Below are 27,162 nucleotides of genomic sequence, written 5' to 3' on the forward strand. Positions count from 1 at the left end.
ATTTCAGCACCATACTTGTTCTCTTATGAGACGCCCATGAAGTTGGGTCAGCTGCGAAAAAGGATTTTCTCCGTTTCTCCTGGCGGTTCAGTTTCTGAACATCCATAGAGAGCAACGACACAAGCACTTCTTTTATTTTCATACTTACCTTATACTACATATAGAAGAGCAACCAGCTATTTTGGGGCATCGGACAAAATGGGATATATTTGCTTATCTTATTTTGCGCTACGCGACAAATGAATATCTTCTTTGTCGTTACTTTGCCTTTTACATCTACCATTATATTCATAGACTGCCCATGCGCTCATGCAAAACGTTCATTTAAAGGGAGAAATATGTCTAAAAAAAAACAAAAAAACGAATGTATGAGCCGTACGGTGATAAGCCGACTCGCCTCGAACCTGAGACGCATGTTTAAAAATAATTCGGTTGTCAGAGAGTAATAAAAAATTAATTGCTCAGGGTGATTTGTCTTTTATTCATTCTAAAAAGAAACACTGAAATTAAACGCAAATGCAATTTCTCGTCCTCATTGAACTTGGCTTACATTTTATGTCGGAGTTACTCTCGTATCCCTGCTGCCGAGGCCAGAAATTGTGCAGTTACCTGGGCCCGTTTTCTCGAACGCGAACCGTGGGTTAAAGATCACTATTGTCCCTACAAGGTGGAATTCTAGGTCACGTGACTGGGAGAGCAGGGGCGCCTAGGGAGGAGCAGTACCTACAAGCAAAATGGCCGCGACGTCGCTTAATGAGGGCTAATAGTTCTGCTTGGTTCTGCTGAACGTTCATTTCGATCCGGCTGTTATATTAATGACGCACCATCAACCTATTAGCACGTCAAGCAGTTCAGAGGGACTACGGTACTAAACTAACCGACGGCAGCATTCCGCGAACACATCACTCTTCAGCAGTCCGGGATAAAAGACATACGACGGTACATAAGCCTTGCAAGTGTTTTTATGGTGAGTAAAAAAAAATGTTTTGCGAACGAGTGTTGGTATATATTTATACTAACGCGTTTAATTTGTTACACTATGCACGCCAACTCGTGAGCAGGGATTACTTTGCGGAGAAAGAGGACTATCCTCGATAAAGTCTTCGTTCCCGGTGAACAGCTGGGACATTGAACTGTTTTTTTGTTCGCAGTGCGCCGACAGTATGCCGACAGCATCGAGGTTTCTACATATCCCCAGTGGCCAACAATTCAACCGTTTGCCCAACCGATCCACCGCTGACGAGAAGCTAAGCTTCTAGTCACCGGTGGATCGGTTGGGCAAACGAAGAGAAGGCAAACACTTCAGATCAGCAGGAATCGCAGAAACGTGCGTCGCAAGGAACAAAAACGAGACTACAGCACCGGCGTTGCCAGACTGGAAGGCACACGGGAAAGTTATGCGTTGTTTATGGCGAAACATATTGAAGGAAATGTTTCTTACATTTTCGAATATTCGTCGACAAAGTCTAGCATAGTAGCTAAAATTTCTTCTTAGCATCTGAAGCAAATAAATTGGTCTTCAAGTACAACATTACTATATTTTGACTTAAAATGCCATACTAGACCGATAAAAACCAGCGGAAAAAGAGGATAAACAAAATGACTGGCTTGTTTCACCGATAGATGGCGCATTTTACTGCCCAATCAAAAATAATCATTGTTGTTTTATATCTAGTCGTTTATTACAGTACCTAGGTACTTTTTCCTTCCTAGGCACCGTGGTTTACCAAAATGGGTTTACCATCGCTTCGAGAAAACCGGCCCTGGGGCTCCTGTCGGTGGCTTCTCGGTGTATGTTTTGTGTAATCAGACATAAAATATGGTGTGCTCACACACTCTTACCGGAGAGACCAAAAAACATGGAATGTACACTTGGCATATGTCTCCACTCGAATCTGGTATAACAGAAAGACGGCTGAGAATAAAATGCCGAACGTACCGAGCCTCAAACACAGGTATTAGATTGAAACCTCATACGCCATTTATAGCCTTACCCGTGAGGTATGTATTCACCTTGTCTATGATGCAGCCATGGACGGTGTACTTGAACAAGCTTGCTTGAGTCTGGAGTCTTGATATTATTGCGCTGGATATACTAACATCTAAAAGTAAATGTGAACAATGAAGCTCCGGTGATGCAACGCCCTTTAGACTGTCTACTAAACCTTGGAGGAACTTGGAGAGGCCATGTGTCTGTAACGGCGGCGGTTTGTCTTGGTACCTTACTCAACTTAACGTCACTCCAATGTGAATGGCAATTGGTGGTTGCGGGACCAACGCCAGCACGAGGGCCACTGACACTGTCAGTTTTAGCGCGAAGGTATAAGCTGCTGGATTTTTATTAGCCGCTTTGTTTTGAGCTGTATCATGGCACTGTGCGAAGTCTGCACCGTGGCCTGTGCGGCATGGAGGTAACATGCATGGTCAAAAGAAAAAAAAAAAGGACGGCTCGTTCTTTCTCGTTTTGATCAAGAGGTCGGCTCGACCTCTTGATCTAACTATTTCTTCCCCTCCCGCTGTGTGGTGCCGTAGATATTGTTTATTTGCCACTCCCACCGTTCGCATTTCTGTTACTCATGACTGTACCTTCACTATGGCATTCTAGTGCATTTTAGTTTTTTCTTTCTCTGACACATTAGACGGCGCTCCTAAACAAATGCAAGTTACCCTGAAGCTATGAACTGAGAAACCTGTTACTTATACTTCGTTTTGTGTTAAACCGGAGCGTAGTCAATGGTTAGAAGACACGGTACACACCCGTAGAACAATAATAGACGCGGCAAGGTTGCGCTTTTCGCGCTGCTTTAATGGCCCAGTTGGGTCTTTGTGTGGAGTGGGCTCTGGCATAAGGTGAAACAAGGTTTAGATACGTAAGCAACAACAAAAAAATAACATCACTTTTCCTCGAGGTTTTAGCGATAATCTCTCAATCATTTTCACCAGATGTCTGAAAGAGCTTGTTATTAAACTGTCTAAAAAAAAGAATAAAAAACAGGGGGCATTCAGAGAATTACATGGTTCAGTTGAATACCTGTGAAATAAAGGTAAGAAACACTTTGTCAGTCACAATGTCAATTCCAACTACATTTAATATCACAAAAAGAGACAATCTTATTTACAGCGTGTTTATTACTACAAGGCGTCTATTGATTGATTGAAGGCGGCGAGGGAAGAGGTAAGTACATATAATATAGTTTGTACACAATCACTTTGGACAAATAGACCTCAAATAGAGGTTATTTTTGGTGTGTTTTTTTTGCTTTCTTGTGACTACTCAAGTGAGACAAGCATGACTCAATCACAAATTGTTAAGAACTGTGACAACACAATGGTCCTCTGGGAAGTGAGGTATTGAGAAAACTAGGCCTATGCAAACTAGATCTTTGGTTTCCTTGAGCAAGCACCGCGACCTGACATAAGGTCGTTTTTTATGCTGTTAGCTAAAAGACAAACAAAAGAAAATGTAAGTAAAACGTCTTCCATTCTTTTCGTTTTTCTTAATATCTTGAAATAAAATTGTGAAAACGGAACGATATCACAAATATAGCCCGCTTGGCGCAGGTAAACGAACTCTTCGGTATAATATTGCGTCAGAGTTGTAACGCACAGCTAGCTTGGTATAATAGTCTGTTTTTTTGTATTTTTTTATACTTAATTATCAGGTTACGGCTTGTAATTTTGTTGAGTCAAAAACATCATTCAGTTGAGTGGCTGATGTCCCGAGTCATTGTCGCGAAAATTGTGAGCTCTTTATGTTCGCCTCTCTATTGCTCCGTATTCCGGAATTACGCTGGGCATACCCTTCACGAGAAAACGCAATCCACAGCGCATAAGAAAATCACTGCACAGGAACTAAGTCGCGTGAAGTTTGAGTGCGCTACTTCTCCTGCTTGTTTATTGTATACCTATAGCCTCTTCAGTAATTCCGCCCTGAAATATGAATTTCCGCGTCTACGGAGTAGTGGTTCATGTTTGTAATGGTGTCAATTTGGTACATATGCACACACGTACGCTCCCACACATCGTCATTCACACGCGCATACAAACACATGCACGCACGCTTAATCGTACATGCTGAAACGTGCAGGAACGGCTACACAAGAAGGGGAAAGACATTCACTAGTTCTTTGTGTTTGTTTCCTTTAGCACGAGCAGAAAGACCTCGCTGTCAATATCGAAGAAAAGTGTTTGTTCGTGATTGTGCTGTGTAGGCAGCGCTCAGTTTTTGGTGTTGTTGTTGTTCTTGTTTTTGCTGTTATTATCGTCGTCGCTTTGTGTAGAAGCGTCTCGTAATCGTCCGTTGACTAGATGCTCGACTCTGGCGTCCTTGTCTCCCACGGGGTCCCTCGCCAATGACACTGGATACTTCGGCGATGTCAAGGACAGCGATCCTGTCTGCGTGATGTTTTCCGGCCACCAGTTGTTTTGAGAAATTGCCACGAAGACAGGATGTTAGTAGTGCTACTTCTGCGGTACTACGTCGATCCAACCGCGATCCTGGAGAGGATCTGTACGAGCGCGACCGCCCAGAGGAAACCCAGGTGTCGGCTGCTTCCGTTGGCTGCAAAAGACCGAAAACGGAAAGCTGTGACCTGGGCTACTCTTAAGTCTAATGCGAGCATTCGGCGGAACGGTTAGTAGCAAACCTGCGATAAACAAGCTCAACCAACGGCCAAAATGGTATCAATGAAAATATTGAGAGGCTAGCGGAGGGACAAACGTAATTTCAAATGAATTCGCGTTCTTCGTATGCTAGTCCCACTCCAGCACTAACCAGTCAAGTGCGTTCAATGCGACCACGCCAGGGGTTGTGAGTAACCACGTCCTAGGAACGTTTGAGACCTCCAAAATACCTGGCCAACATCCCCTAGATAGGCAGGAGGCCTCCGCACGCGTCATCCCAGTCAGATCGATCGAGGCGTGAGATTGGGCACGAGTGCTGCGTCAGTGTTCAGCTGGGGCTCGTGTCCAATCAGCGCGTCGAAGGTCGGACTCGGGCCCAATAGCCGAGTTAGCGCAATCCGACTCTGATGAAGTTTCACGACGGGAGAGGAGGCGATGCGGATGCTTTAGCTATTCTAGGTAGTGTTGGCCTGGAAGCTTAAAACATGCAGGGCGTGTCCTTCGCACGTTTCGCTCTGCGGCCAATGAGGTTGCGGAATTAGGTGATAAGGATATTGTGCGACGAATCACGAAGGAAGAGTGCGATGTTAAAAAGGCACGCCCTACGTTTCTTAAGCTGTCAGTGACTTTAGAGCTTGTGTCTAAGGGCATCGACCTCACGACCAATTATATCGGCTTTGAAAGCTGCTACGCGGTCAGGTCAAACTTTGGGAGGACTTTTGACTTCAACACACAACCAGCAATGGGTCAAAAAGTGTGAATTTTCTCTGCTCATTATCTAAGCGCAAATACCTCTTTCGGGTAAAACCGTATTTTTTTAGATATTCGATTTATTTGACAATACGGCAGGCCTCGTTCGGCCAAATGCAGGTGCCGACACGTGCGCGTCGTCATCCGGTGGGCTCGCTCTCTATTTCGCAATGATTGGCCATCGGCTGTTTTACGGGAAGCCTGGCAAGGCAGTCTTTTCTAGAGCGTAGTTCATTGACTAAACACATGTCATTTATTTATCTCAGAATAAACAACACCAAACAAAAAAGTCCTCACCTTATATCTGATATTGCTGTTCCTTAAGAAATATACAAATAACCGGCATTCTAGATCTCCACCTGTTTTGGTGCATCGTGTAATTTTCAGGATACCACAACGCAGAGGACATCTTATCCTGGTAACGTAGCTCTGCCTGAAACGTTACGCACACGAGTGCTCGAGCGATGAGGGTACGTGATAGCCATCCACCGATGAAACAAACCCTTTCAAAAATCTGCGAACCGCCGCTATTCTTTCCAAAGACACCTCAAGGTATACGACACTGAGTAGTTTCCATGACAGGCGATCAACCTTCTTTCTTCCCTTTGTTTTGCTATTTTCGTCGAATTTAAATAAATGAGGGGGGGAGGCGATTATTGCTTCGAATGAAATTGTAAATTCGCCATTTGCTTCGGTGTAACGATTATAAATTGTCTAGAGGTGTAACGATTATAAATCACACAGTGCTATTCAACGCCGAGCTCTGATTGGTTCTGATTAAAGGATAGTGGGTAGACCTCAAGGCAGCTCGCTTTGAGGTCTACCCACAATCCTTCAATTAGAGCCAATCATAGCTCGGCGTAATGACGGCACAACAACCGCTGCGAAAGGAGCAGACGAACTTCTGCTCCGCATTGACCTTTTGCCGAATTACCCAAGCATCAAAGAGAACGCCGGGAACGTAGGTACACGCGCTGCGCGTGCTTGCATCTCCAGCTGTTCGAACGCAAAAATCTACCATTTAGCACGCGGGTTACACAAAAGTTTTATTTTTGTTATTTATTTCCAATCTTTTGTATAGACAATTGCAAGCATGGAAAACCCGACTGGTGCACATCGTTACTAGATTACCTAAGCTATGGAACTTTCGCGGAAAGGGGCACTCTCCCCCCTCCCCCCCCGCCCCTCCCCCTTTACCCACTTTAGTTAGCCTCCCGCAGAGCCGTTCATTGAGAGAGTTTGGCCATACATTGGTTTGAATAGGCGAGCACCTCGGGGCCAACCAGAGGCCACGAAACAGTCCCTAGCGGTGGTCGTGTCCTCTAAATATGTGACACGACTAATTTGAGCCGTTTCAGCGTCGCTAGAGTGAAAAAGTTTAGCTCTCGGTGACTGAAAACTTTGCGCGTGTGAGGTTTTAGTCACGCCAATATTCAAGTGTAGAATAGACGAACGTGCGCCCCAAACCAGGGCCGACTCGCTAGAAACAGCGTCTCAGCTGAGACGGGGAAAGAAAGCACTGCCAAAATCAGCGCACGAGCCGAGCGGGACTCCGCGTCTCAAGTCGCTCGCGCGCCCCACCCTTTGCACTGTTTTCTTTCAGCCAGTCTCAGGACGCTGTTCTAGCAAGCCAACATCAGCAGTGCAGACAGAGGCATGGGCACGAGCGCGTGGCTTTGGAAAGTGCCTCCTATGCACGAGGTTTCGTACAAACAAAAGCGTTTTGGTGAGCTAGTCTCACGCGCCTGTGCCTTTGTCTTCACAGCAGACATTTGTGAGATGAAGCACAGAGGCCGCGATTGAACGCTTCTATTTCACGCTTTAAATGTCGTTTGCAATATTATGACGTCGCGGTCTCCTCATTGGTCGACGCTGTGTAACAAATTTAGTTTACGCTCTAAGCGCGAGGGGAATGTTTGGCGCTGGCGGCGGCCTTTGCTCCGCCTATTGGCCAAACTCTTCCAATACACGGTTCTGGCCTCCCGTCGTTTGAAGCGCCATCTAGATTTTCGTTTGCAAACTGTGTCTTCCATAGAGTACTGTGGAATGACATCTAGACACTGTGCTTTGAAACGTACATATTCTATAGAATACTCTGCAGCCACCATAGCAATTGTCGAGAGCGTGGAAGGGCGGGAAGCGAGTCGTGGTGAGTGATGGGGAAGAGGGGGGGGGGGGGGGCGGTTCGTGAAAGCAGCGTCTAGGAGTAGTTCCGTAACTGAGCTAATCTAATAACGTTGCTGGTGCCCCATGCGCGCAAGCACGTGCTGCTTGCGCTTGAACATAGCTTTGGTAAACTTGAAATTGCACGGGCTTGTCCGCACGGGCAGAGACATGAAGGTGGCCATTCGCATTACTTGCAATCGTCTCTGAGGAAGGCGAGTGCGTGCAGCGCGTGGACATACGTTCCCAGCGGTCTCTTGGATGCTTGGGTAATTTAGCGGAAGGTCTATTCGAACCCACATTCCCACACACCTAATATAAATCCTAGGCTGTGCTTCACATTCTCAATAACCCTTGCAGAGAATAAAAATGAGTCCCGCCCAGTATGACGAGCGGAAAACTGTCAAGAGCAAGACATGTATCGACATGGATACAACCCATAGATATTGTGATACTAATAATAAAAAAATAAAGCCCTCTCAGAAACTGCAAGCATTATTGGCCGGACTGCAAACAATCTCCACACTTCCCACGCTCTGTCGCAATCAATCCTGCTGTTCTTAGCTCCGTTTCACCGTACGATGGACCGCAACGGGCGTTATGAATCATTCTACCAAATCCAACGCCGTGAGCGCTCACGTGATTCTGCACATAGCGTGTCGCTGCGCCCTTTGGCGAAGTCACGTGACGCTCACACGCCACTGGGCTGTCTCCGATGGCTCGTCTGCTGCGGTCCATCGTATGGTAAAACGGAGTATAGTGGGTCGCTCGTCGGTCCACTCACATCTGGAGAAGGACACCTGCAGTCCCGAGCTCTGGCGCTTGTCGCTGATGGGCACCCTGTACTCGCTGGCGGCCGTGAACTCGCGCAGCTGCTTGGAGACGCACTTGAGCCGGAGCTCGCCCTTGCTGAAGTGTTGTTCGCCGAGTCGAAAGTGCAGTTTGAGCACCGTCGACGCCGTGCTGCCAGGACCGTTAGGTGGAGAGTACGACACGTACGAGTCTTGAGCCTGGGCAGCAACAGGGACACGCGAAGTTTCTCTGCAGTGGCTCTTCCGGAAGGCTTACCCCGGGCAGAGTCCACTCGTGCTAAATCACAGTCCAGCCAGCGCTCGCTCGAGCGCATGTATAACACGCAAGCACAGTAACGAACGTGCCCTCATACGGAAGCTCCGCCTCCAGCACGTGCTCGTTGCCATCCGCTAGGCTTTCGCTGGGCGTGCGACGACGTGTTATCAAAGGCAGAAAGCTGACGTTGGAGGCGTGAGGGTTCCGCATTTGATAACACTTGTACTGAATTCTTTACATGTCACCGACTATAGTCTGTACATGGTGTGCACGCGATGTTATCAAACCAGGCTCACCTGTATGATTTTGTCGAGAAAAAGAACTTCGATGGTGGAGAATGTATTCCTGCAAATGGTGAGCGCTCAACTCTATGGCCTCCACAATGGCTGCTGACGCGACGTCAGTGCAAGCCATATACAACGCTACTATACTTGGCGACAACTTTTCTTGGCAATTCAGTGGAGAGGAGGAGAGCTCGCACACAGCTTTATTCAGCGCTCAATAGGGGAGAAGAATCGCGTGAGCTTCTGTCCGGTGAGCTTTTGTCCGGTTACCATATAACCCATACTATGCAAAAGAAAAACACCGCTGACTATGAGTTACGAGGTTCACAAACCTGAAATTAAAATATTGTTGATCTGATTAAACTGAAATGGTAACCCTGGAAGGAGAAAAACCGGGAAGGACAAACAGAAAGCTCCGAACACAGCTTTGTTTAGAGCCATGTGTTTGTCCGACCCTTTTTTCCTCGGCTCCTGGGTTGCCATGTCAGTATTAAACCAGCTCGCCTGCACGCTTGGTTTAGTTCTAATAACACTTCTGGCTAAAAAAGAAGCATCAATAGAGTCGAATATTTTCTTTTTAAATTATTAACTATAGTTATGTACTTACCGAGTCAAACTTCCAGAGCCCCTGCTAATGCGAGTTAATGCCTGAACGCCTGAATACAGTGCAGAAGAGACGCGTCGATGGCCCCAACATTAGCCTAATGACGATGGCGACGGATATGAAAACGCGCTTACAAATTCGCCGCTTCACTTTCCAAATGGAAGACTATAAAGATTGCGCTAATGCCCCGTTTCCCTCATTACCGGAAATGTCGAGAATCACGAAACGAAAGGTCTTCCGACGAATCTACGAACTCTGCTCTCCGCCTTCAACTTTCTGCACTTTCAATACGAGCATGGTTTATATATGTTTCTTATTATAATTCTAAAGGGTGTATTGTAAATGCCCGAAGCACTGCGGTAACCATTGTCCCGCCTACCAAACGACACTACTCATCTTCAGATGACCACAGTACTACTTGTAAAAGTGTATACTGAACTTTATTGCTAAAAACCGCCGGAGGATTTTCGCATTGGCGGGTGGTATCAACACATAATACGGAAAGTTGTTTCGATGTCTGAGAAGCATATTTTTTTTTAAGGGCAGGACCAACTGCTCTTTCTTTAATAAATTTGCAGTGAGATGTTTTTTTTTATTTTGTATTACTGCCCACAACCACTCGTGGAACTGGGAAAAGAGAACACGCAGATTGGTCTCAGCAAGTGCTACTAAATAAACTACGCTTTAGAGTAACGACATTTGCCCATATTGTGGCTTAAAATCATTGCTGCCAGTTATCCGATGCTTTCTCTGTAATCACAGGAAACACTTTTCCGTCCTCCACAAATGTTTAAGCAGTTCGCGACAAAGCAAAGCAATATTACACGAGCTTTCTAACACCGAACCTAATGCTGAGGAAGTCGCACTTTTGAATAATGATGATCTGCAGTTGCGTCTGCTCTGCACAAGCACCAAAATGACGGCGCCCACAACAATGTCGGGGAACGGAGGGCCGCTGCTTGAAGCGCAGCTCATTTAGTGGCTCTAGTCTCAGCCTTCCATGCCGCAATCGAAAATAAGAATACGACCGCTATCTTAGTGAGAATAAGCCCGTGAGTGTATTCTCAAAAAAGATAACATATAACCACACTTCTCAACAAAAGTTGCTTGTCGAGAGCAGCCGGCCGGAGGGAAGAAAACTGGAATACGCGACGCTACACTCGCTGCCAGGTAACACAAGAAATAGTTTCTTATAGTTTTCTTTAGCATTTTCCAAACAAACAGTATAACTCACTTCTATTTGCGTGTAGAGCAAGGTAATTTAGTTCCCAACTTATGGTCATCTGGTGTTGTTGCTGTTGTGTACTCATTGAAATTCTACCACCAACATTATTGGTTCAACGATTAGTTAAACGATTATATGAAGAAGAACCTAAAAAGAGGCACCATTTATCTTGAAAAATGTAAGGGTGCAGGCGAGCTGCTGGAAGTTAACCATAGTTTTGTTATACCCGAGACTGGGGTATTTCGGAAAAGGGACGAGAAGAAAAGAGGCCACAAGGAGGCGACGAGACGTCGCCTCCTTCCCTAGTAGCACACTTCCCCGGCTCATACTTGGGCCAGCTTGGCGCAAGCTGTGGCCAGGCTTGAGCCGAGTTGGCTCTATCTGGTGCCAAACTGGCCCAAGCTGGGCCGTGGAAGTGTGCTACTTGGGTTGTGGCCTCTTTTCTTCCCCAAGATTTAAAAAAAAAAAAATTACACTTCGATTTTTTAAAGTTTTTCTAGGCATCAAACCATATACATTTGTGAGACTGTTGCACTTTCTTTGCATTTTTTTCTCGTGAGTATTCAGGTGCCATCGTAAAACAAATAAGGAAATTATGTTTAGTTACTGGATAGACAAAACGTTTCTTGACATATGGCGTTTATGCATACCTGTAACGTCAAAAGAGTAAAACGCATTAATCTGTACTTTAAAAAAGAAACACAAAAAGTAACGTGCGTTAGATGTCATTGATAACGGTAGAGCAAAAGCGTGCCGTTTATTTTGAGGTAACGTGGGTGGATAACCCGTTCCTTTTATTTGCAAGTAGGGAGTAACGTATTTCGATACTTTTTTTATATTCTGGCGGCTCTTTTTATTTATCTATTTATTTATCCTTTTGCCAGAGGCGTGTCGCGCGATAGTTTATGGACGTAACTTTAAACCACCAATATACACAGCGCACTGCCACCAGCGCCAACACGACCATGGCGCCTTTTTACCATTCGCTCCTGTAGTTTGGCGAAAAATAATTGTAAAGTATAAATTGGTGCTCTACAAGCGAATAGTAGTTTACTGTGCACCCTTCAGTTGCTGAAGAAAATATTCTGCTGCCTGCTGCGTTCTAGAGCTTACGCAGTGACTTCCGTTAGTAGTGTTGGGACTTGAAGTATTTTTTCTTAAATTTACGGACCACACACTTTTACAAAAGCCTTTGTTTGTTAAAAAAATAAAGTTCACTTATCTACGAGGAATGTTAGTGCAAGTTGGTCTTGTGGGAGTCTTATTAAAGGTTACTCGTACGCTCTGTGAAACAGCAGACATGAGCATCGTTCTCATATGGTATAAACAAATTCGACTCACTGGACGCTCAAATTTTTTTGTTAATACTATTCCCGACGAGACAAGCGATTGATTGAACGTCTTTACATGTATGTATGAAGTGCCTGCATTCTCATAGATTGAAGGGAAAGAGGCCGACATAATATTATGGAAAAAGCGAAACTATAAGACCGACCCTTGGTATTTCGGTAAAACAAAACACAGAATGTACGTCAGGTTTATATCGGTTGAGAGTACCGACAATAAAGTTTCGGCACTTGAAAGAAAAAAAGAAAAAAAAAACGGGATGAGATAACCTCAAAGATGGATGCGATTGGGAAGTTTGCAAGTTTGGCGTCAAACCGAGAAAACAACAAACTACAAAAACAAAAAAGGGAAAAGCAGGGTAACAATTTTTTATAGAAAAACATTTTTAAGAAGAGCAAGACGGGGATGAATCTTTTCTTGAAATGCGGACAGAAACCATCATGGATTACGAGAAAGGAAACTGAGGTCACAAGGGTCACAGACTTAAGCTAGACAGAATCACGGATTTCCGTTGCGAATGTTTTTCTTTTTTTCTTCTTTCTATTCGCTCTTTCGAGACCGAGTCCATCCTGGGGGAAAGAAAGGTAAGAAGAATGGCGACAAATGGCAGCCTGTCTGGCCCGATAATCATATTGTGGGATTCCCTTCCAATTACGTCTAGTGCGGTGGCATTTGCTTTCGTCCTTCTCTGACAGGCCCAACAAAATGAGAAGAGATTGGGATGCAGAGTGGAGCGGACGTCCAAAAGAAAGATATTCTGGCGGCGCTTTTTATTTATTTATTTTTGATTTATTTTATCTAGAGGCGTGTCGCGCAATAGTTTATTGACGTAATCGTTACGCACCCATATGCACAGTTCACTACCGACAGCGGAAAAACGCCCGTGGCGCCTTTTTATTATTCGCTCCTGCAGTTTGGCGAAGAGCTTCTGGTAAGGTATAACGTAGTGCACTACAAGCAAACAGTATAGTTAATTGTAAACCCTTTAATTGTTAAGGCCCGTTCACACTCTTGCGACCTCTTAAACCTAGGTTCCTTAAAACTTCTTAAACCAGAGAACACACTGGCGCCATCTATTGGGAAGCAGTGTAAACTCGGCGGTCCGGCATATTTCGTTTTATTTCTCGCGCATTATCCTTTCTTTCTTGGCTCGAAAAACTTTTGTCAATGTTATAAACGAGCCTTTCTATGGTTATTACGCACATTTGACCTCGGAAATCCCGCAAAACCTTCGCTCTTGTGAAATGCAGTTCCAGGGTCACCGCATAGATGGCGCCACAATACCAGTGTGTTCCCTCATTCTAAAAAACATTTAAGAAGTTTTAAGAGATCGCGTCTCTCTCAGTCGTACTCGGTCGTACTCGGTCGCAAGAGTGTGAACGGGCCTTTAGACAGAAAAAGAAACGTTTGTGCTGACCGTCGCGTTGTGGAGTTTTCGCAGTGGCTTCCGTTAGTATTGATGGGGCTTGACTATTGCTTCTTGAATTTACGAATCTCTAGATCTTCCGAATTTATGTATCTCGTTTTGTTGTCTATCTACGGTACTCGATTGTGTTGCCAAATGTGTTTCAAAATACGATGTTTTGGTGTGGACGAGCATCAATATCTGTAGAATTGTGTTTTCTTCTTTTCTTTTTTTTTTTTTTAAGTCGCGGGTCTTCTTTTTACCTATTGAGGACGTTAATTATGGTAATTACAACACCCCCTTAAAAATTATCTAGATTAAATCAATGAGCTCTAATTAAGATATAAATATTATAAAATTATTTTATAAATAAAAAAAACTGCATCACTTATAGACAGACAGGCTCGCCTTACCTTAAAACTAAAATAACTTAAGCTGATTTCTGTTTGTTGTCAATTTACGATAACTACGCTTTTCATACATATTTCGGTTTAAACGAAAAACATGCCGACAACCCCTCTTCATCTGGCACTCGCGGCAAAGCTCATAAAATACTATACTGAGATGGATCTCTGTCGAAACGAGTTTTAAAACTGCCGTCTGCCGAAAATTAGAGGCGACTCCCAAGCTCCAGCTCGCAGCCTTCCAGCGACTAGACCCGTAACGCGCAGCCCAGCACGGCCTATCCCATCACCGCGAACAGAAAAGCCCCGATTCGGTCTGGGCTACTGTACCAACGAACCCCGCCGGGCTCACAGTATGCTTTCGACAAACCGAAACAACCGTCAGCAAATCCGTCAAGAGCAGCCTCAACCTCCGCCGCGGATGTCACCTCGTTTTTCACGCGAACGTGGCGATACAGCGTGATGTACCGCCGTTCCCCAGAAACAAAACAAAGTGACCGCGTAAAACCGTTAGCTCCGATAGAAAAAAAAACAAAACAAGAACCGAAGAACACAACGAACAATGGCTGCGAAGACAGGCGAGAAAACAGAGAGGTCACTTCTTTTCATCCGTGACGGAACAAAGGCGGAAGTCGGGGACAAGATGATAATAATAAAGAGCACGGGGGAAAAGAAATGGCGAAAGCTGGGCAACACAGAGGCAGTGTGCACGATAATCCTTCTAACCCTCTGTGGCCACTAATGCTGCCGATAAGCGGGGCCGCACCAGCCGCTTTGCCGCACAGCACGGACAAACGACTGGGCCGAGGCGGCGGCAGGGCGAAGCTTTTCGGGCAAGCGTCGTCCATCGCCACCGCGTGATGAATAACGCTTTAAGGGCTCGTATATCAGCCCATGTGGTGATCCCTGGTGGCGTCAACTTTTCGCCTTTCCTTCCTCTTCATTCACGCCCGTTTCCTTTTAAAGCCGTCTCCTTTTTCTGGTTCTTCTTCGTCTTCTGTCTTCTTTATATTGGGTAAAAGAAGGAGCAACGAAGAGGTGTCTTGAAGGGGGGCTCCATTTTGGTTTCAAATGGGGATTCCCTGGGCTCAGTGGAGACTATCCGGAAGCGCACTTGGTGTTGCTAACGGCCTTCTTTCATACTTCAAGCTTCTTTTTGTGTGCGTGTTTGTGCGTTAGAAGCCCTATGGGAGAGTGTGGTGATTCTGTTTTCGGAGCTTTTTCTGAAGCCCCGTGGCTTTTTGCGCCAGCTTTAGCGTTCTCTGCCCTCCTTGGAAACGGGTTTCTATATCGCGGAGAGATTCATACCATAATGTAGCGTGTCCTGTGTGTGTTTTGTTCGTCATGACGTCTTGAAAAGTGAATCTCCAGTTGCATTATTTTGTTTTTCTTCCTTTCTTTAGTCCCTCCACAAGAATTAAAGTGATAGAGAGACAAAAAAATACGCAAGCGGGGTTAATGCACCATGAAACACTTACCTGTAGTGCTTTCGGGAATGATTCTTCCTGTTCGCACTTAGCGGGGTACCAGGAATCAGCATTAGCATTCAACTGCCGATGGTGTGCAGAAAGTGATGGATAATATTTGTGCGAATGCTCCACGTTATATTTAGAAAAAATATTTAAGCATTTACTGAGCGATTATTTTGTTTGATTGCCTTCATGTTGTGAACAGGAAGTAGGCAGTTACTGAAATATTTTAGTATTATTCAAGTGAAAACAAAACTCGAAAACAGATTCTCTGTTGTTTTAATTTCAGCAAGTTTCCCCATTCAATCAAGGGGTGGAGTACCTCGATCAAATCTCCCCGTTTGTACCATTTACCTGTTTGCAACCAAGTGACCTGAAAAACATGCGCCAAACGGTAGCTTTACCCTTTAAGCGCTCAATAACTCTAGTTTTATGGACCCTCTTGAAGGCGTAAAGCGCATTGAAGCTATCATATTCCAGAACTGCCGCCCTAAAGCCCAATTCTTTTTTTACAGTAATATATTATATGTTTTTCAGCTTTCCGTTTATGTGCTACAGTTCTCGTTTACGGAACCAATTCACTAGTTAGCTTACTCTTTGCGAGGCAGTTGTATGGGGGAAACAGAACAAATGGTCCCGGAACAAATGGTCCCGGAACTAATGGTCCCAAGTACAAACTGGGAAAAATGGTCCCAGATAAATATTGCCAATATGGGTTCCGCGTTTTCGAATAAATTCAATAAAATCCAATAACACTCGTCGCTAATTTATACGATAAGCTCCGAATTTCGATGCAGCCGGTTGCACGAATTCGTCCGGTTTTTATATTTTTCTGGGGGGCTCAGAAATGTTTTGCGCTGATTTTCTTCTTTTTTTTAATTTAAACTTTTGCGCTACAAGTGTCATAAAATAATACATATTCAGCCCATAAAAAAAAAAAGTTAGGTAGCCTCTCTACGACAAAAATCGAATGAGCTCGCTTATATAAATATACTGCTAAAAAAAGTGAAAGCCGTTTACAACTTCCTGTAACGCCGAATTGGAGCGCAGCTCTTGAGGAGGAGGAGTGGAGGGTATATTCCTCCTCCTCCCTCGTGATCATGCCTGCTAGTCCTCCTCCCCTCCTGCTCCCCCTCCCTCTCCTTTACCACCTCCTCGTCCTTCAAGCTCCTCCCCTCCCCTCGCCTCCACCTCCTCGTCTCTCCTCCCCCCGTCCTCCACCTTCGTACTGCTTTCCTCCTCGCCGCTGAAGTCATGTGACCCCCTCCCCCCGAGGTCACGTGACCCCCCCGAACCGGACAATGAGGGGAGGAGGAGGAGGGGGAGGAGGAGGAGGGCAGAGGTCCGGGGGGTCACGTGACCTCGAGGGGGACGGGATCACATGACCTTGGGCGGGCCGTCACGTGACCGGCAGGGGGAGGGTCACGTGACCTGGGCGGGGGAGGAGGGGGAGGAGGAGGAGCGGGGGGAGGAGGAGGAGGGGGAGGGGCGACGCCGACGCCGACGCCAACGCCGACGCCGACGCCGCACAGGCTGGAAACGGGTCATGTCACCCCCTCCCCCCGAGGTCACGTGACCCGTCCGGACCATAGTACACAATGAGGGGAGGAGGAGAAGGAGGGGGAGGAAGAGGAGGAGGAGGTGAGGAGGAGGGGGAGGAGGAGGAGAGGGAGGGGCGCGGTTACGCCGACGCCGACGGCGACGGCGACGCCGACGGCGACGCCAACGGCGACGCCGACGCCGCTCAGGCTGGAAACGGGCCCCTAAGAGCTGCGCTCTAAAACACTGCTATATAAAAATGATGCTCAAAACAACTGCGAGGCATGTAACCGGGGATTCAGCCGCATTGTCGGGCATAGCCATTATACTGTATTGAAGGCGATCGACGCTCCACGGGCGGAAGCTTTAGCTGTCTCCGTAAAAACTGCTCAGGAGTTTTTACGGAGAAGAGAACCAAAAGAGCGCTGGTCCAGATGCGGCGCCGACTGCATACTCTCTCTATCCAGCACGACAAGGGACCAAAGACGATAGAGGAATTCCTTCGAGGTGTCATTCGCACTGTTCGCTTTTGAACACCAGGTGTAAGATGTTAAGGCACGTCCATATATGTCTTATCAATAAATTGTATAATTTCTGAACATCTTGTCGTAAAATATAACTTAACCTAGCTAGTGCAGTTGCTGATCTGCTTAAAGAGACATGGAGGAACACCAGATGTGCATGGAAATCTAATGCGCCTATAAAGGCATCGAGCTCCGCTCGTTCTGTGTGCTACCATCACGCCTCATGGCGAGATTGAAGTAATTCGAGTTTCATGGCTTCAGCAGAATGACAAAGGGTATTAATTTTTTTGCTTCAAAAGAGCCTACTGATACAATAAATATCCTAAAGCCCCTCATATGAAAATAGTAATAACTCCTATAATACCGTATAAGGTCACTAAATTAACAGTTAGGAAATAACTGTTGGACAGTATTTATTTCGAAAATATTCTGATGATTTTGAAGAAAATTAAGTTCGATACCCGACCACTTTCCTCGAAGTAACCGGCATCTAAATCTAGACAAGATCCTTCATTCCACCAGGAAATCGATGATTGCATAACGAATGGTGTATATTGCATGGTGTATCTTAGTTTCTAAACGATATTCTTACAGTATCATTTTTTCCTTCCTTGGACTTGGGACCACTAGTTCCGGGACCATTTGTTCCTACAGCCGTTGTATGGATATGTACCAATTTTGTTCTAGGTTTTGAATAGCCGTATCATTGCAGTAGTGCCTTATATGCAACCTATTGTTGCGCTAACATCATACTGTTAAAAAAATTCATGTTATTTTAACTTCTTCGCTGATATGTATCGAGACCGTTATTTAGTTTTGTGAGCCCTGCTCGCATTGTAGATGAGACTGTATTGGCACTAATACAAAATCAGCACATTTTTGTTTTCGTTTTATTTTTAGTTTTAAGCATTCAGTGCATTTTGGGTTAGAAACCGAATGTATTTTTTAAAGGAACATAAAAGTAAATACACTGGTGTCGCTCCAGTAAATAAATAAAGCCGGATCTCATGTCTAATGCAGGATCTCCATACAATGCTTAACTTCTACAGCGGTCCAGTGTTTCTCTAAGAAGGGGAGCAGCATATTGTGGCTATATGTATAGTCTAACGGGAAATCTCATTTTCATCATTAAGCAGGCGGCCGGATTCTCGCACAGGAAGCAACGGAGGCGTCGCCTTCGCGTTGCACGATACAAAGGCGGTGCATGCATTGTGCACCGTCTCCGTGCACACAAAACCTGCACGGAAATAGATCACCACAAGCCGTTTGTCGCCAAAGTTCCGAGTGATAGTGTGCGTCGCATGTTTCAGGTCATAATACGGTACCCTATGACTACAGCGAGTCTTAACGAAATGCAATTAGATACTTCTTATTTTTCTTTATTTAGCACCATCGGGTCAGTGGCGCAAATATCTAGCTCTTGGCATTTCTACAGACCGATCAAGCGCTACACATTCGTACCACTGTTTTTCTTACGAACCATTCTATGACAATGCGCATCTGATTCCTAATCTTTATAAATCGGTATTTGATAACTTCCTAACTCGTACCATTTCGACGCATAGGCATACGTTGACCATGAGGTACATAAGTGCTCTTGACTACAATGTTCTTACACTCACTAAAAAGAGGCTCCTCACTTGCTGCGTCAAGTGGCTTAACAAGGTATCTATTTGATCAAGGCGCATTGTTTGTATAGTCCAATATTGTACATAACTTCAGCAAAACGCCATCAAATTTATTTTTACAGGTTCACGCTCTGCCACTCTCAGGGACAATTAATTTATTATTTTGGTAAGAGTCAACGGCGACTCTTGCTGTGACACCTCTGTAATTGACTCTTCCTTGGAAAAAAAAAGTCAAGAGTTAAGAAGACGCACATATTGAATATCGGCACTCTATACTTTGTTTCAGCTTAGGTACTGACGCAGCCGACGCTACGAGGTAATGAAACCAATCAAGCAGCCTGAAAAGCACAAGTCGCTGGGCCTTCCTTGTACATGATTGGCCCAGCGATCTTAGAACACGTAGAGTAACACAACGAACACTGTGATGGTGCGCTTTTGACGCTGTCTAATTGGTCCATCAACTCGTAGCGTCGACCGCGTCTGGACTTGAGGTGAAACAAAGTATGGGTTACTTGTAGGGCTCCGTGTTTTCGCATAAATCTGAAAAACTCCGAAAAACAACCGCCGGTAAAATTTTGGTAAACTCCGAATATTTATGTGTCAATGCCACTCCTCAATCCCCCCCCCCCCCCCCCCCCCGGCAAAAGAAAAAATAAAAGACTTTTTTTTTTTACAGTTTGATCAGCACAGAGCCAATGATCCTGGGAAAATTCCACCATTATTATCTTTCAAATCTCGGACCGTTGTCAGAAGGGGTCTTGCCGCTTGTCTCTTTAAAGTTGATTCAGGGCAACAGGTCGTTCGTTGTATATTCGGGGCACGACAAAAGCCACTCTTTTGGTTTCCATTTTGGGCCGTGCGATTTGTGATTTAGAGAAAGGAAAGGGTATGTCTTAGTAACAGTGAAAGGTATGGACAATGGGGCTTCCTAGCGACTACCTCCGGGAGTTTATCGATCTTAAGGTATCGGCGCTTATCGAAGCGCCACTTGTGTGTGACTTCTGCCGTGGATAAATTAGTTTTGCCAATGGCAATGGCACCAACGCCAAATTCAACTGAAGATATTTCAATTGATACTAGCGCGTTTTATTTTTTATCTGGCACTACTATTACATTTGATTATTTATTTATTTATTTTTAATAGGAAACACAGCGAAACTAAACTCCGAATTTCGGAGAATTGGGAGTCAAAAAATTATAAACTCCGATAAACTCCGAATCTCCGGCAAAAAATAAACTCCAAAAAACGCCCTCCGATTTTGACGAAAAATAAACTCCGAAAACACGGAGCCCTAGTTACTTGGTAGGCAAGACGTAAAAATGCGAGAGGACGTAGGACAGGGTTTGAACTTTGAACTTAACTTCAGCAATATTATGCCGAGGACACCGGACAAAAGGCTAACATCTCTACACAAATGGGTTTATCGCTATTAGTGTAAAGATAACAACCGGAAGTACTTTGGTGGATTGCAGAAATTGAGAAAAGAAAAACGTACTAACATAATTGATAACGAAACGCCACCCTCCCCAACCCCTGGAAAAAAAAAAGCTTAAAGTAAGGACACACACCGCTCCGTCCGCCATATGCACTGCCCTCGACTTAATCAAAACAGTTTATTAAGTCTCACTTAAATATGTCTTTATTATCTTCGTTTCCATCGATCGTTGAATACACAAATGTTGACACATTTTAACAACTATTGTCACACCTTTCAGATCCTCCCGTGCTTGGGCAGCGAAACGGCCTGCAGTATTTCCAAGTAAAATTAAAAACAAGGTACGTTTAGCTTAGCACTAGGGCTGATTGAGATGATGAGACTGCCTGTTCTATTTCCAAGGAGATAGAGGGGCAACGCTGTGCGGGTGTTCGTTAAGGTAATACACCCGCATGTCAGAATATGCAATTAAACTGACGTAGTCTTTAGCATTCAGTCACGAGCAGCGCAACAGCTCATGGGTGTCGTCATTATTAAGACGGTGACATTCCTGTGCGAATACGGCAGATATGCGTGAGCGAATTTTATTTTAACCTTTAAAGAGCGGTAACTGCACTGAAACACTTTCCTTATAGCCTGGGCATATCTCCTTGTGACTTCTCAAAACTTCTAACAACCCCCCCCCCCCCCAAAAAAAAAAAAAAAAAAAAAAAAGGAAACTGTGCTGGAGTTAACAGACAATGAAATAAAGAAAAGGAGAAAAAGATCGCCGAAGCAGCGCTAAACGTTATGACGCTCGCAAAACGATAGTTTTACATATCTTCTTGCTATTTCTAAAACATTATTACAAATCTATTGAACGTAGAGGATGCTACTTCGAAAAGAAAGATGTGCAGAATCAAAGGATTCTCATTAAAGTATCGGTCTCGTGAGTTTTAAGTCAGCCCTCGAGCTTAACTTGGTCACTAGGGTTCAGCATTTTCTTAATACATGCAGGGTTGGAATCGAGTGATCATTTAATCTGTTTAATCTTACGAAATATTCTGACTGTTTCACAGTCTGCAGTCCTTGGAAATTAAGGAGAAACATTCAACACGCCCCAACTTCCCAGTGCACCCACCTCTCTGTCGTTGATGAGCCACTTTAGGCCGTGGATGGGTGCTTCCCCGTCTGCGTTGCAACTGAGGTCCACGATGTTTCCCAGCGTGTACTTATCTTTCTTTCCATCTAACCTAGGGCCATTCATGCGTGGACCTGAGAATGAGAGGAAGACAACGCTGTAAACTTTAGTATTTACAAGAAAACAAAAACTTAGCAAGTTTTCAGTAGATATAAAATTGGTGTGTTCATGGCATCTCCGATCACGCCCCGCCATAGGCCCCTTTTTAATATAGTCGGAATTAAAAATTCATACATTTTATTGGCCAGATGGTGTTCGTTCCCACAGTTTAAAATGCAACTTCGGGTAATGTGTGTTGTAGAATATCAAAATTACGACCGACAGCTTGCGCATTCAAGGATGTTTTTATACAAGGTCTTTTTTTTTCTGATGCGCCTTTCAATGAATCGCGTCAAAGAAAATGCAACGATAAATGAATTGATATGCAGAAAAGCAAGATACATGCTTTAGATATTTTACGCAATGACCACACAGGTTTAGACGATTATCATGACATGCTCACGCTTTTAGATGCCCTCCTCAAACATGGTAACTACCTGGGTTTTCAGTTATTCTATAACAAATAAAACCATCAGCCGACAAAGGCGTGTAATGGGTATAACGAAAATTCTATAAAATTTGGAGGAAGACGGACAGGTGTCTACAATGATGGAGGTCAGGGAAGAACGTCGGTGGGGGCTAATAGTCTTCCTGAACATACGTTTAATCTTTTTTGCTGAATACGTGAATAAATACATTTCATCTATCTTGTTTATGCTCCTCTTTTACTCAGTTATTTGTAAGTCGAACGAAGAACAACCCTCGTCGTCTTTTATCTGATTCTCATTTCAGTTAGCGGAAGGTAGGTTGCGATTTGATTGATGCATTAAATATTTAGTCAAGGGAACAAAGTTTTAAGGAAAAACACAACGTACTTTTTTGCAGAGATTTAGTATATTTGTTAAGCTTACTAAGGCTGACAGAGGAGTCTTACTTTTTTTTTTTAATTTCAGCTTAGAATTGCCATCTTCTGTTAGCTGTCATGGTAGGCAATCTTCATTGACGCCATTCCAAGCCTGTGAGCCTCAGTATGGCACACTTTGAGCGCAGCGGAGCTCTAAAATCTCCGACAAACTCTGAAAACTTTTCGTAAAGCTTTTCCTCGGACGCAATTCCTTTAGTCAAAATACCCCAAATCTCCGGCAACACACCGGGTACCTCGTACGCGAGGAGCAACGACGAGTTTTGGCGGGACAGCAAACCGTAACTCTTCTTCAAGCCGGTTCATGCCGATGATTAAAGCCGACGAAGCCGCGTCTTCTCCGGGATTACGCACCCGATATATCGACCGTCCTGCCGTAGTCGCGGATCGTCAGCTCCTCGCTGCTCACGTAGTAGGGCAGGGCGGCGTGCGAGGCGCAGCGAATTTCCATGCTGCCGTGCCAGAAGTGGCCCGGCTGAGCCACGAAGCTGATCCGGGATTGAACGTAGGATAGGCCCTCACCGTCCACGTACTGAGTCCGGTGAATCGCCTCCTCGCTGGCCGTGGGCACCTGCGAAGGCGTGTGGGCTTCCAGAGAGCTGCCAGGGCGTGATCGTTAAAGTGCGAAGATCTCAACTCAATTGCTAAGCGACAACGAGCTACCCCCGCTCTTTATTTTGGTTCCTCGTTGCAGTTTGTCGGTATATTCTAGGAAGCTGCAGGAGCAAGTACTCTTGATCTCTGGAAAAAATATTGTGATTGCCTTTTGGATTGGTTGGTGCGCGACTCAATGGGTGTTGTTAGTCGGAAGTTTTCTAAATCTACGTGCGTTAATTAAGAAGGTTTTGTCCACCAGTTCACGTTTTATAAAACGGCCCTATTCGATTGGAGTCTCGCGCACAGTAATGCATTTTCTCGCGAAGTTTGATTAGATTGCTACATTCTTAAACGGGTGATAATAAAACTTTTTCCACTTGTGTATAACATCACAGCAATCAAGCAACTTGGATTTTTGACTAGCTAATTTTCCCAGAAGAATTAAAAATGGCATTGCTTCTGGGAGTATAAATATTTACGAAAACGTTTTGTATGATTCATTTTAAGTACTCACGTATGTCCCTATTTTTTTGTGTCGTCGACTTCGATACATGCAAGTAAATTTACTTTGACTTCAACTGCCGTTTTATGGCAAGGAATACAACAGCAAATTAGGAGCACGTAACTATCAGCCATTATTTATACGAGGATGTACCAGAGTTTGGCACAACAACATTAATTGTGCCGGTCGTCGGTTCTGTCGGCGCGAAAGTAAACTATTACATCTGGAGAACGTTTATCCTCTGCCTCTTTCTAAGTACAGACAACTGCTTTGTTGCGATGGATATGATAGGTTTGTGATCCACGAGCTCAAAAGCAAGTGCTAACCTTCCGGTCATTGATGTACCATGTTAAAGAAGCGTTCGGTTTCGAGGGCCCATATGAGCAAGTTAGATTGACCAAGTCACCCAGTTGGTACTGGCTGTACAATCCCTTGATGACAGGATCCTCATATGGCAAAACTGAAAAAGAAAAATACAAAATTAACATTAATTACGTCGTGCAAATGTTTCCGTAGGTCCTTTTTTAAAACAAATGTTATTTCTAAACATTCTATCTCAGCGACTACATGAGGAATGTTCAAAGCCCCATAGAAAAAAATGCCCGACGAACAACGAGCTCCTCGCTCTCACTTTAATGGTTGTAAAGAATAAAAACATGCGTTTAACCTATAAGTGATCGCATTGAAATAATTAGGCTTTTAACAAACTTTTCTTGCATTTTTGGCGCATGTTTTTTACCATTTTAAACAGTGGAGGAAGAAAGTGGAGTTGCGTGTTAAGAAGAGTCGAAATGCATGTAGTAATTTTACTTTCTTCTCCCTTGAGTAAGGTGCTTCAAACATTCTCGTTATTTCTCCAGGCACAAATTTGCTTCTAACCAGATAAGAATAAACTAAAAAAAACTGTGTGATTGTAAAAATGCCTACTCTCTAATGATAGGGCATCACTATAATGTTATTTTATATCGGTCGTAGTCGGTGTTAAAAAACGACAAGGTATATATAACAACCGTGGAGCCTGCGGAAGGCCGTAACAATACGGCACATTTCAAATTCAATTATCACAGTTATTTTTTTTTTACCAGACGTGGGTGATTTTTTTTTTTCATTTTGACTAGCAGAATGGGAGATGGAAAATTTTATATTCTGCGTAAGTGCATATCGTTTCCACGATGTCAGAATCAACAAACCAATAAAACAAATCAATTGCTGCTATAGCAACATTAATCATGATTCTGACAATGTATGTACATTCAACTAAACTCCAGCAGCTTTAGCCCCCGCCCCCCCCCCCCCTAAAAAAAAGCAGAAAAACACAACAATAGAGATGAGCCCTTTTAAGCAAGGAAGCATGGCGGCAATGAACAAGATAAAAAATCCTCACGTTTTTAATACCGTGCGGAGCAGTCTCCCAGGCAAGAGGTAGGAACAATATGTCAAACCTCTTTCTTTTCTCCTTTTAGTAGATACAAGCAGACACACAGACGCACACACACTCACTCCCGCCGAAAACAATGACAGACTTAAGGCATCGCTGGTAAAACATGGCCTCTCGACCGGGTCAAAGCAGAGTACACCAATTTCGAGCGCGCTGTACAGTGACGTGCAGTTGCCCCGAAAACTAATTGCAGGGAAGAGCGGCAAAAAGAGCGGCAAACGCCGAACAGGGGCGACAAAATGGAGTTATATGGTTTCTTGCGACACACGAGCTAAAAGTGAAAGAGCGCGATGGGACGAGAATTTAATTTGGGGGGACCAAGTGGAACACGCACGTGGCCGCCAAAATGACCGGACGTCATTACTCCGGCCCGTCCGTGAACACAGGGCGCGCGTTGTGTCGCCACAAGAACGTGACCGTAGGTAATCGCTGCGCCGGGTGCCGGTCGACCGCGGCCTCGTCGTCCAGAGCGCATGGTTCGGAAAGGGCCACGCACGCGGCATTATCGAGGCCCCCAGACTATGGATCGCGAGTGCTGAAGAGTGCTCGTGTGTGCGATGGGAGCACAGTCTGCTCGAAAATTCTGTGAACTGGGATCATAAGCTAAGAATTGCCCAACATCTTTCACGACGATAGCCGTTATCGGTTAGAATTCGCAGCGGATCCCGTCTGTGTTTCGTGTACGTCCTGGCCTGCTAAATTATTCCGCCAAATATAGCGAGAAATCAGCGTTACTATATTGTGCCGCCAGCGTCACGCGACCATGCCACATGACGTCGCAAATTTCTCGCTAAATTTAGCGTATATATATTTTCGGTAAGCTTAACGTTAGTTCAATGCCACGTTACGTCATGGTGCCGCGTGGTGTCATGGTACCACGTATGTCACAGTGTCACGTCATGTCATAGCCATATGCGACGTAACAGTGCGAAAGGAACATCGTCCGCCAAATTTAGCGAACGTAAGTCCACTGCATTTAAACATGGCAGTCTAACTGTGCGGCAGTCTGCAGGATCTCGACCATCGGCGCAGTTGATTTGCAGGAAACGGTAAACACAGCGGCCATTTGTTTTCCTTGGTGGCCAAAACCTTCAAACGTTCTACAGCGACAATCTCATGCTACAAAAACTACAACAAAACAAGCAATACTTTTTTTTTGTTAGAGCATCTCTTTTATTAAAGGCAATTCCTAACGGCAAGAAGTATTCAAACGTCGAACGAGCAATAAGGGCAGCCTTTTGCTCGAGCGCCGTCTGAAAAGAGCTGCAAGATCCTCTTTCCTCTTAAGACTGGCTTGCCTCTCTATTAAAAGCAACAAAAATCCATCAACGACGATGTACTGCCATGTTTTAGCAGCGAGTTTTGGAGACGAGGACACATCTCCATCATGATCGAGCGTCGGCCGTCCGCCAGTGAAGTACCGCTCGCTTCGGACGTCCGCGCCGTCGTAAACAGCCATCGGCGGCAGTTCTATCCGGAGCCGTCCTTCGCGTCCCTTTCTTTTTGCATTATCTCTTGGCTTGGCGCAAGGTTCTTTACCAAGCCATCACTGTGTTTACATGGGACGGCAACCCGGAGGAACGTTACTTAAGGGCCGTTCACAACGCACAGATTCGATGAATGCCTCCGGACATTGTATGCCACATGTAAGTAGGCGTTGTTGCTGTTCTTTGTTCCTGACGTTTTTAGGGCTTTAGGTGTCTAGAATATGTTCTTTTTTTTTTTGTTTTCCGCGCAACGTCGTCGTAGCCGGAAACAAAGAATGAACAGAAAAAAATTAACACCAGAAATAAAGTTCCGTGTTGTAAGCGAGTTGGAGCCTGCTTCTCTTGGCCCACATATCTATGGTGCCCAGCTCCGATGAAGCGTTTTGACGAACGATACAAAGGCATTACGCCTATGGTAGTCTGGCCGAAGAAAAATAAACCGATATGTCCAAGGCCTCCTACTGCTCCGCGGGAAAAATCAGGGCGTGCGTGAGGCGTGCTTAAAGATTTGTTTTGTCCGTGTGGTGG

The 27,162-nt window shown here is 44.8% G+C and overlaps 1 protein-coding gene across 2 annotated transcripts in view; it reads right to left on the bottom strand.

The window, feature by feature from the left end:
* Positions 1-3,126: 3,126 nt before the first annotated feature.
* The window catches only part of LOC8032458 (synaptogenesis protein syg-2), a 341,997-nt gene continuing 317,961 nt past the window's right edge, over positions 3,127-27,162 (bottom strand). For both annotated transcript variants that reach the window (XM_042290110.1, XM_042290114.1), the window contains exons 4-8: positions 24,036-24,169; positions 22,965-23,181; positions 21,590-21,723; positions 8,321-8,546; positions 3,127-4,561 (exon numbers count right to left, since the gene is read on the bottom strand). In XM_042290110.1, coding sequence (XP_042146044.1) covers positions 4,476-4,561; positions 8,321-8,546; positions 21,590-21,723; positions 22,965-23,181; positions 24,036-24,169 — 797 coding nt within the window. In that variant the 3' untranslated portion in view covers positions 3,127-4,475. The remainder of the gene's footprint in view (positions 4,562-8,320; positions 8,547-21,589; positions 21,724-22,964; positions 23,182-24,035; positions 24,170-27,162) is intronic.

This window comes from Ixodes scapularis, unplaced genomic scaffold, assembly GCF_016920785.2.
Source record: "Ixodes scapularis isolate PalLabHiFi unplaced genomic scaffold, ASM1692078v2 PGA_scaffold0__279_contigs__length_252992795, whole genome shotgun sequence".
Lineage (NCBI taxonomy): Eukaryota > Metazoa > Arthropoda > Arachnida > Ixodida > Ixodidae > Ixodes > Ixodes scapularis.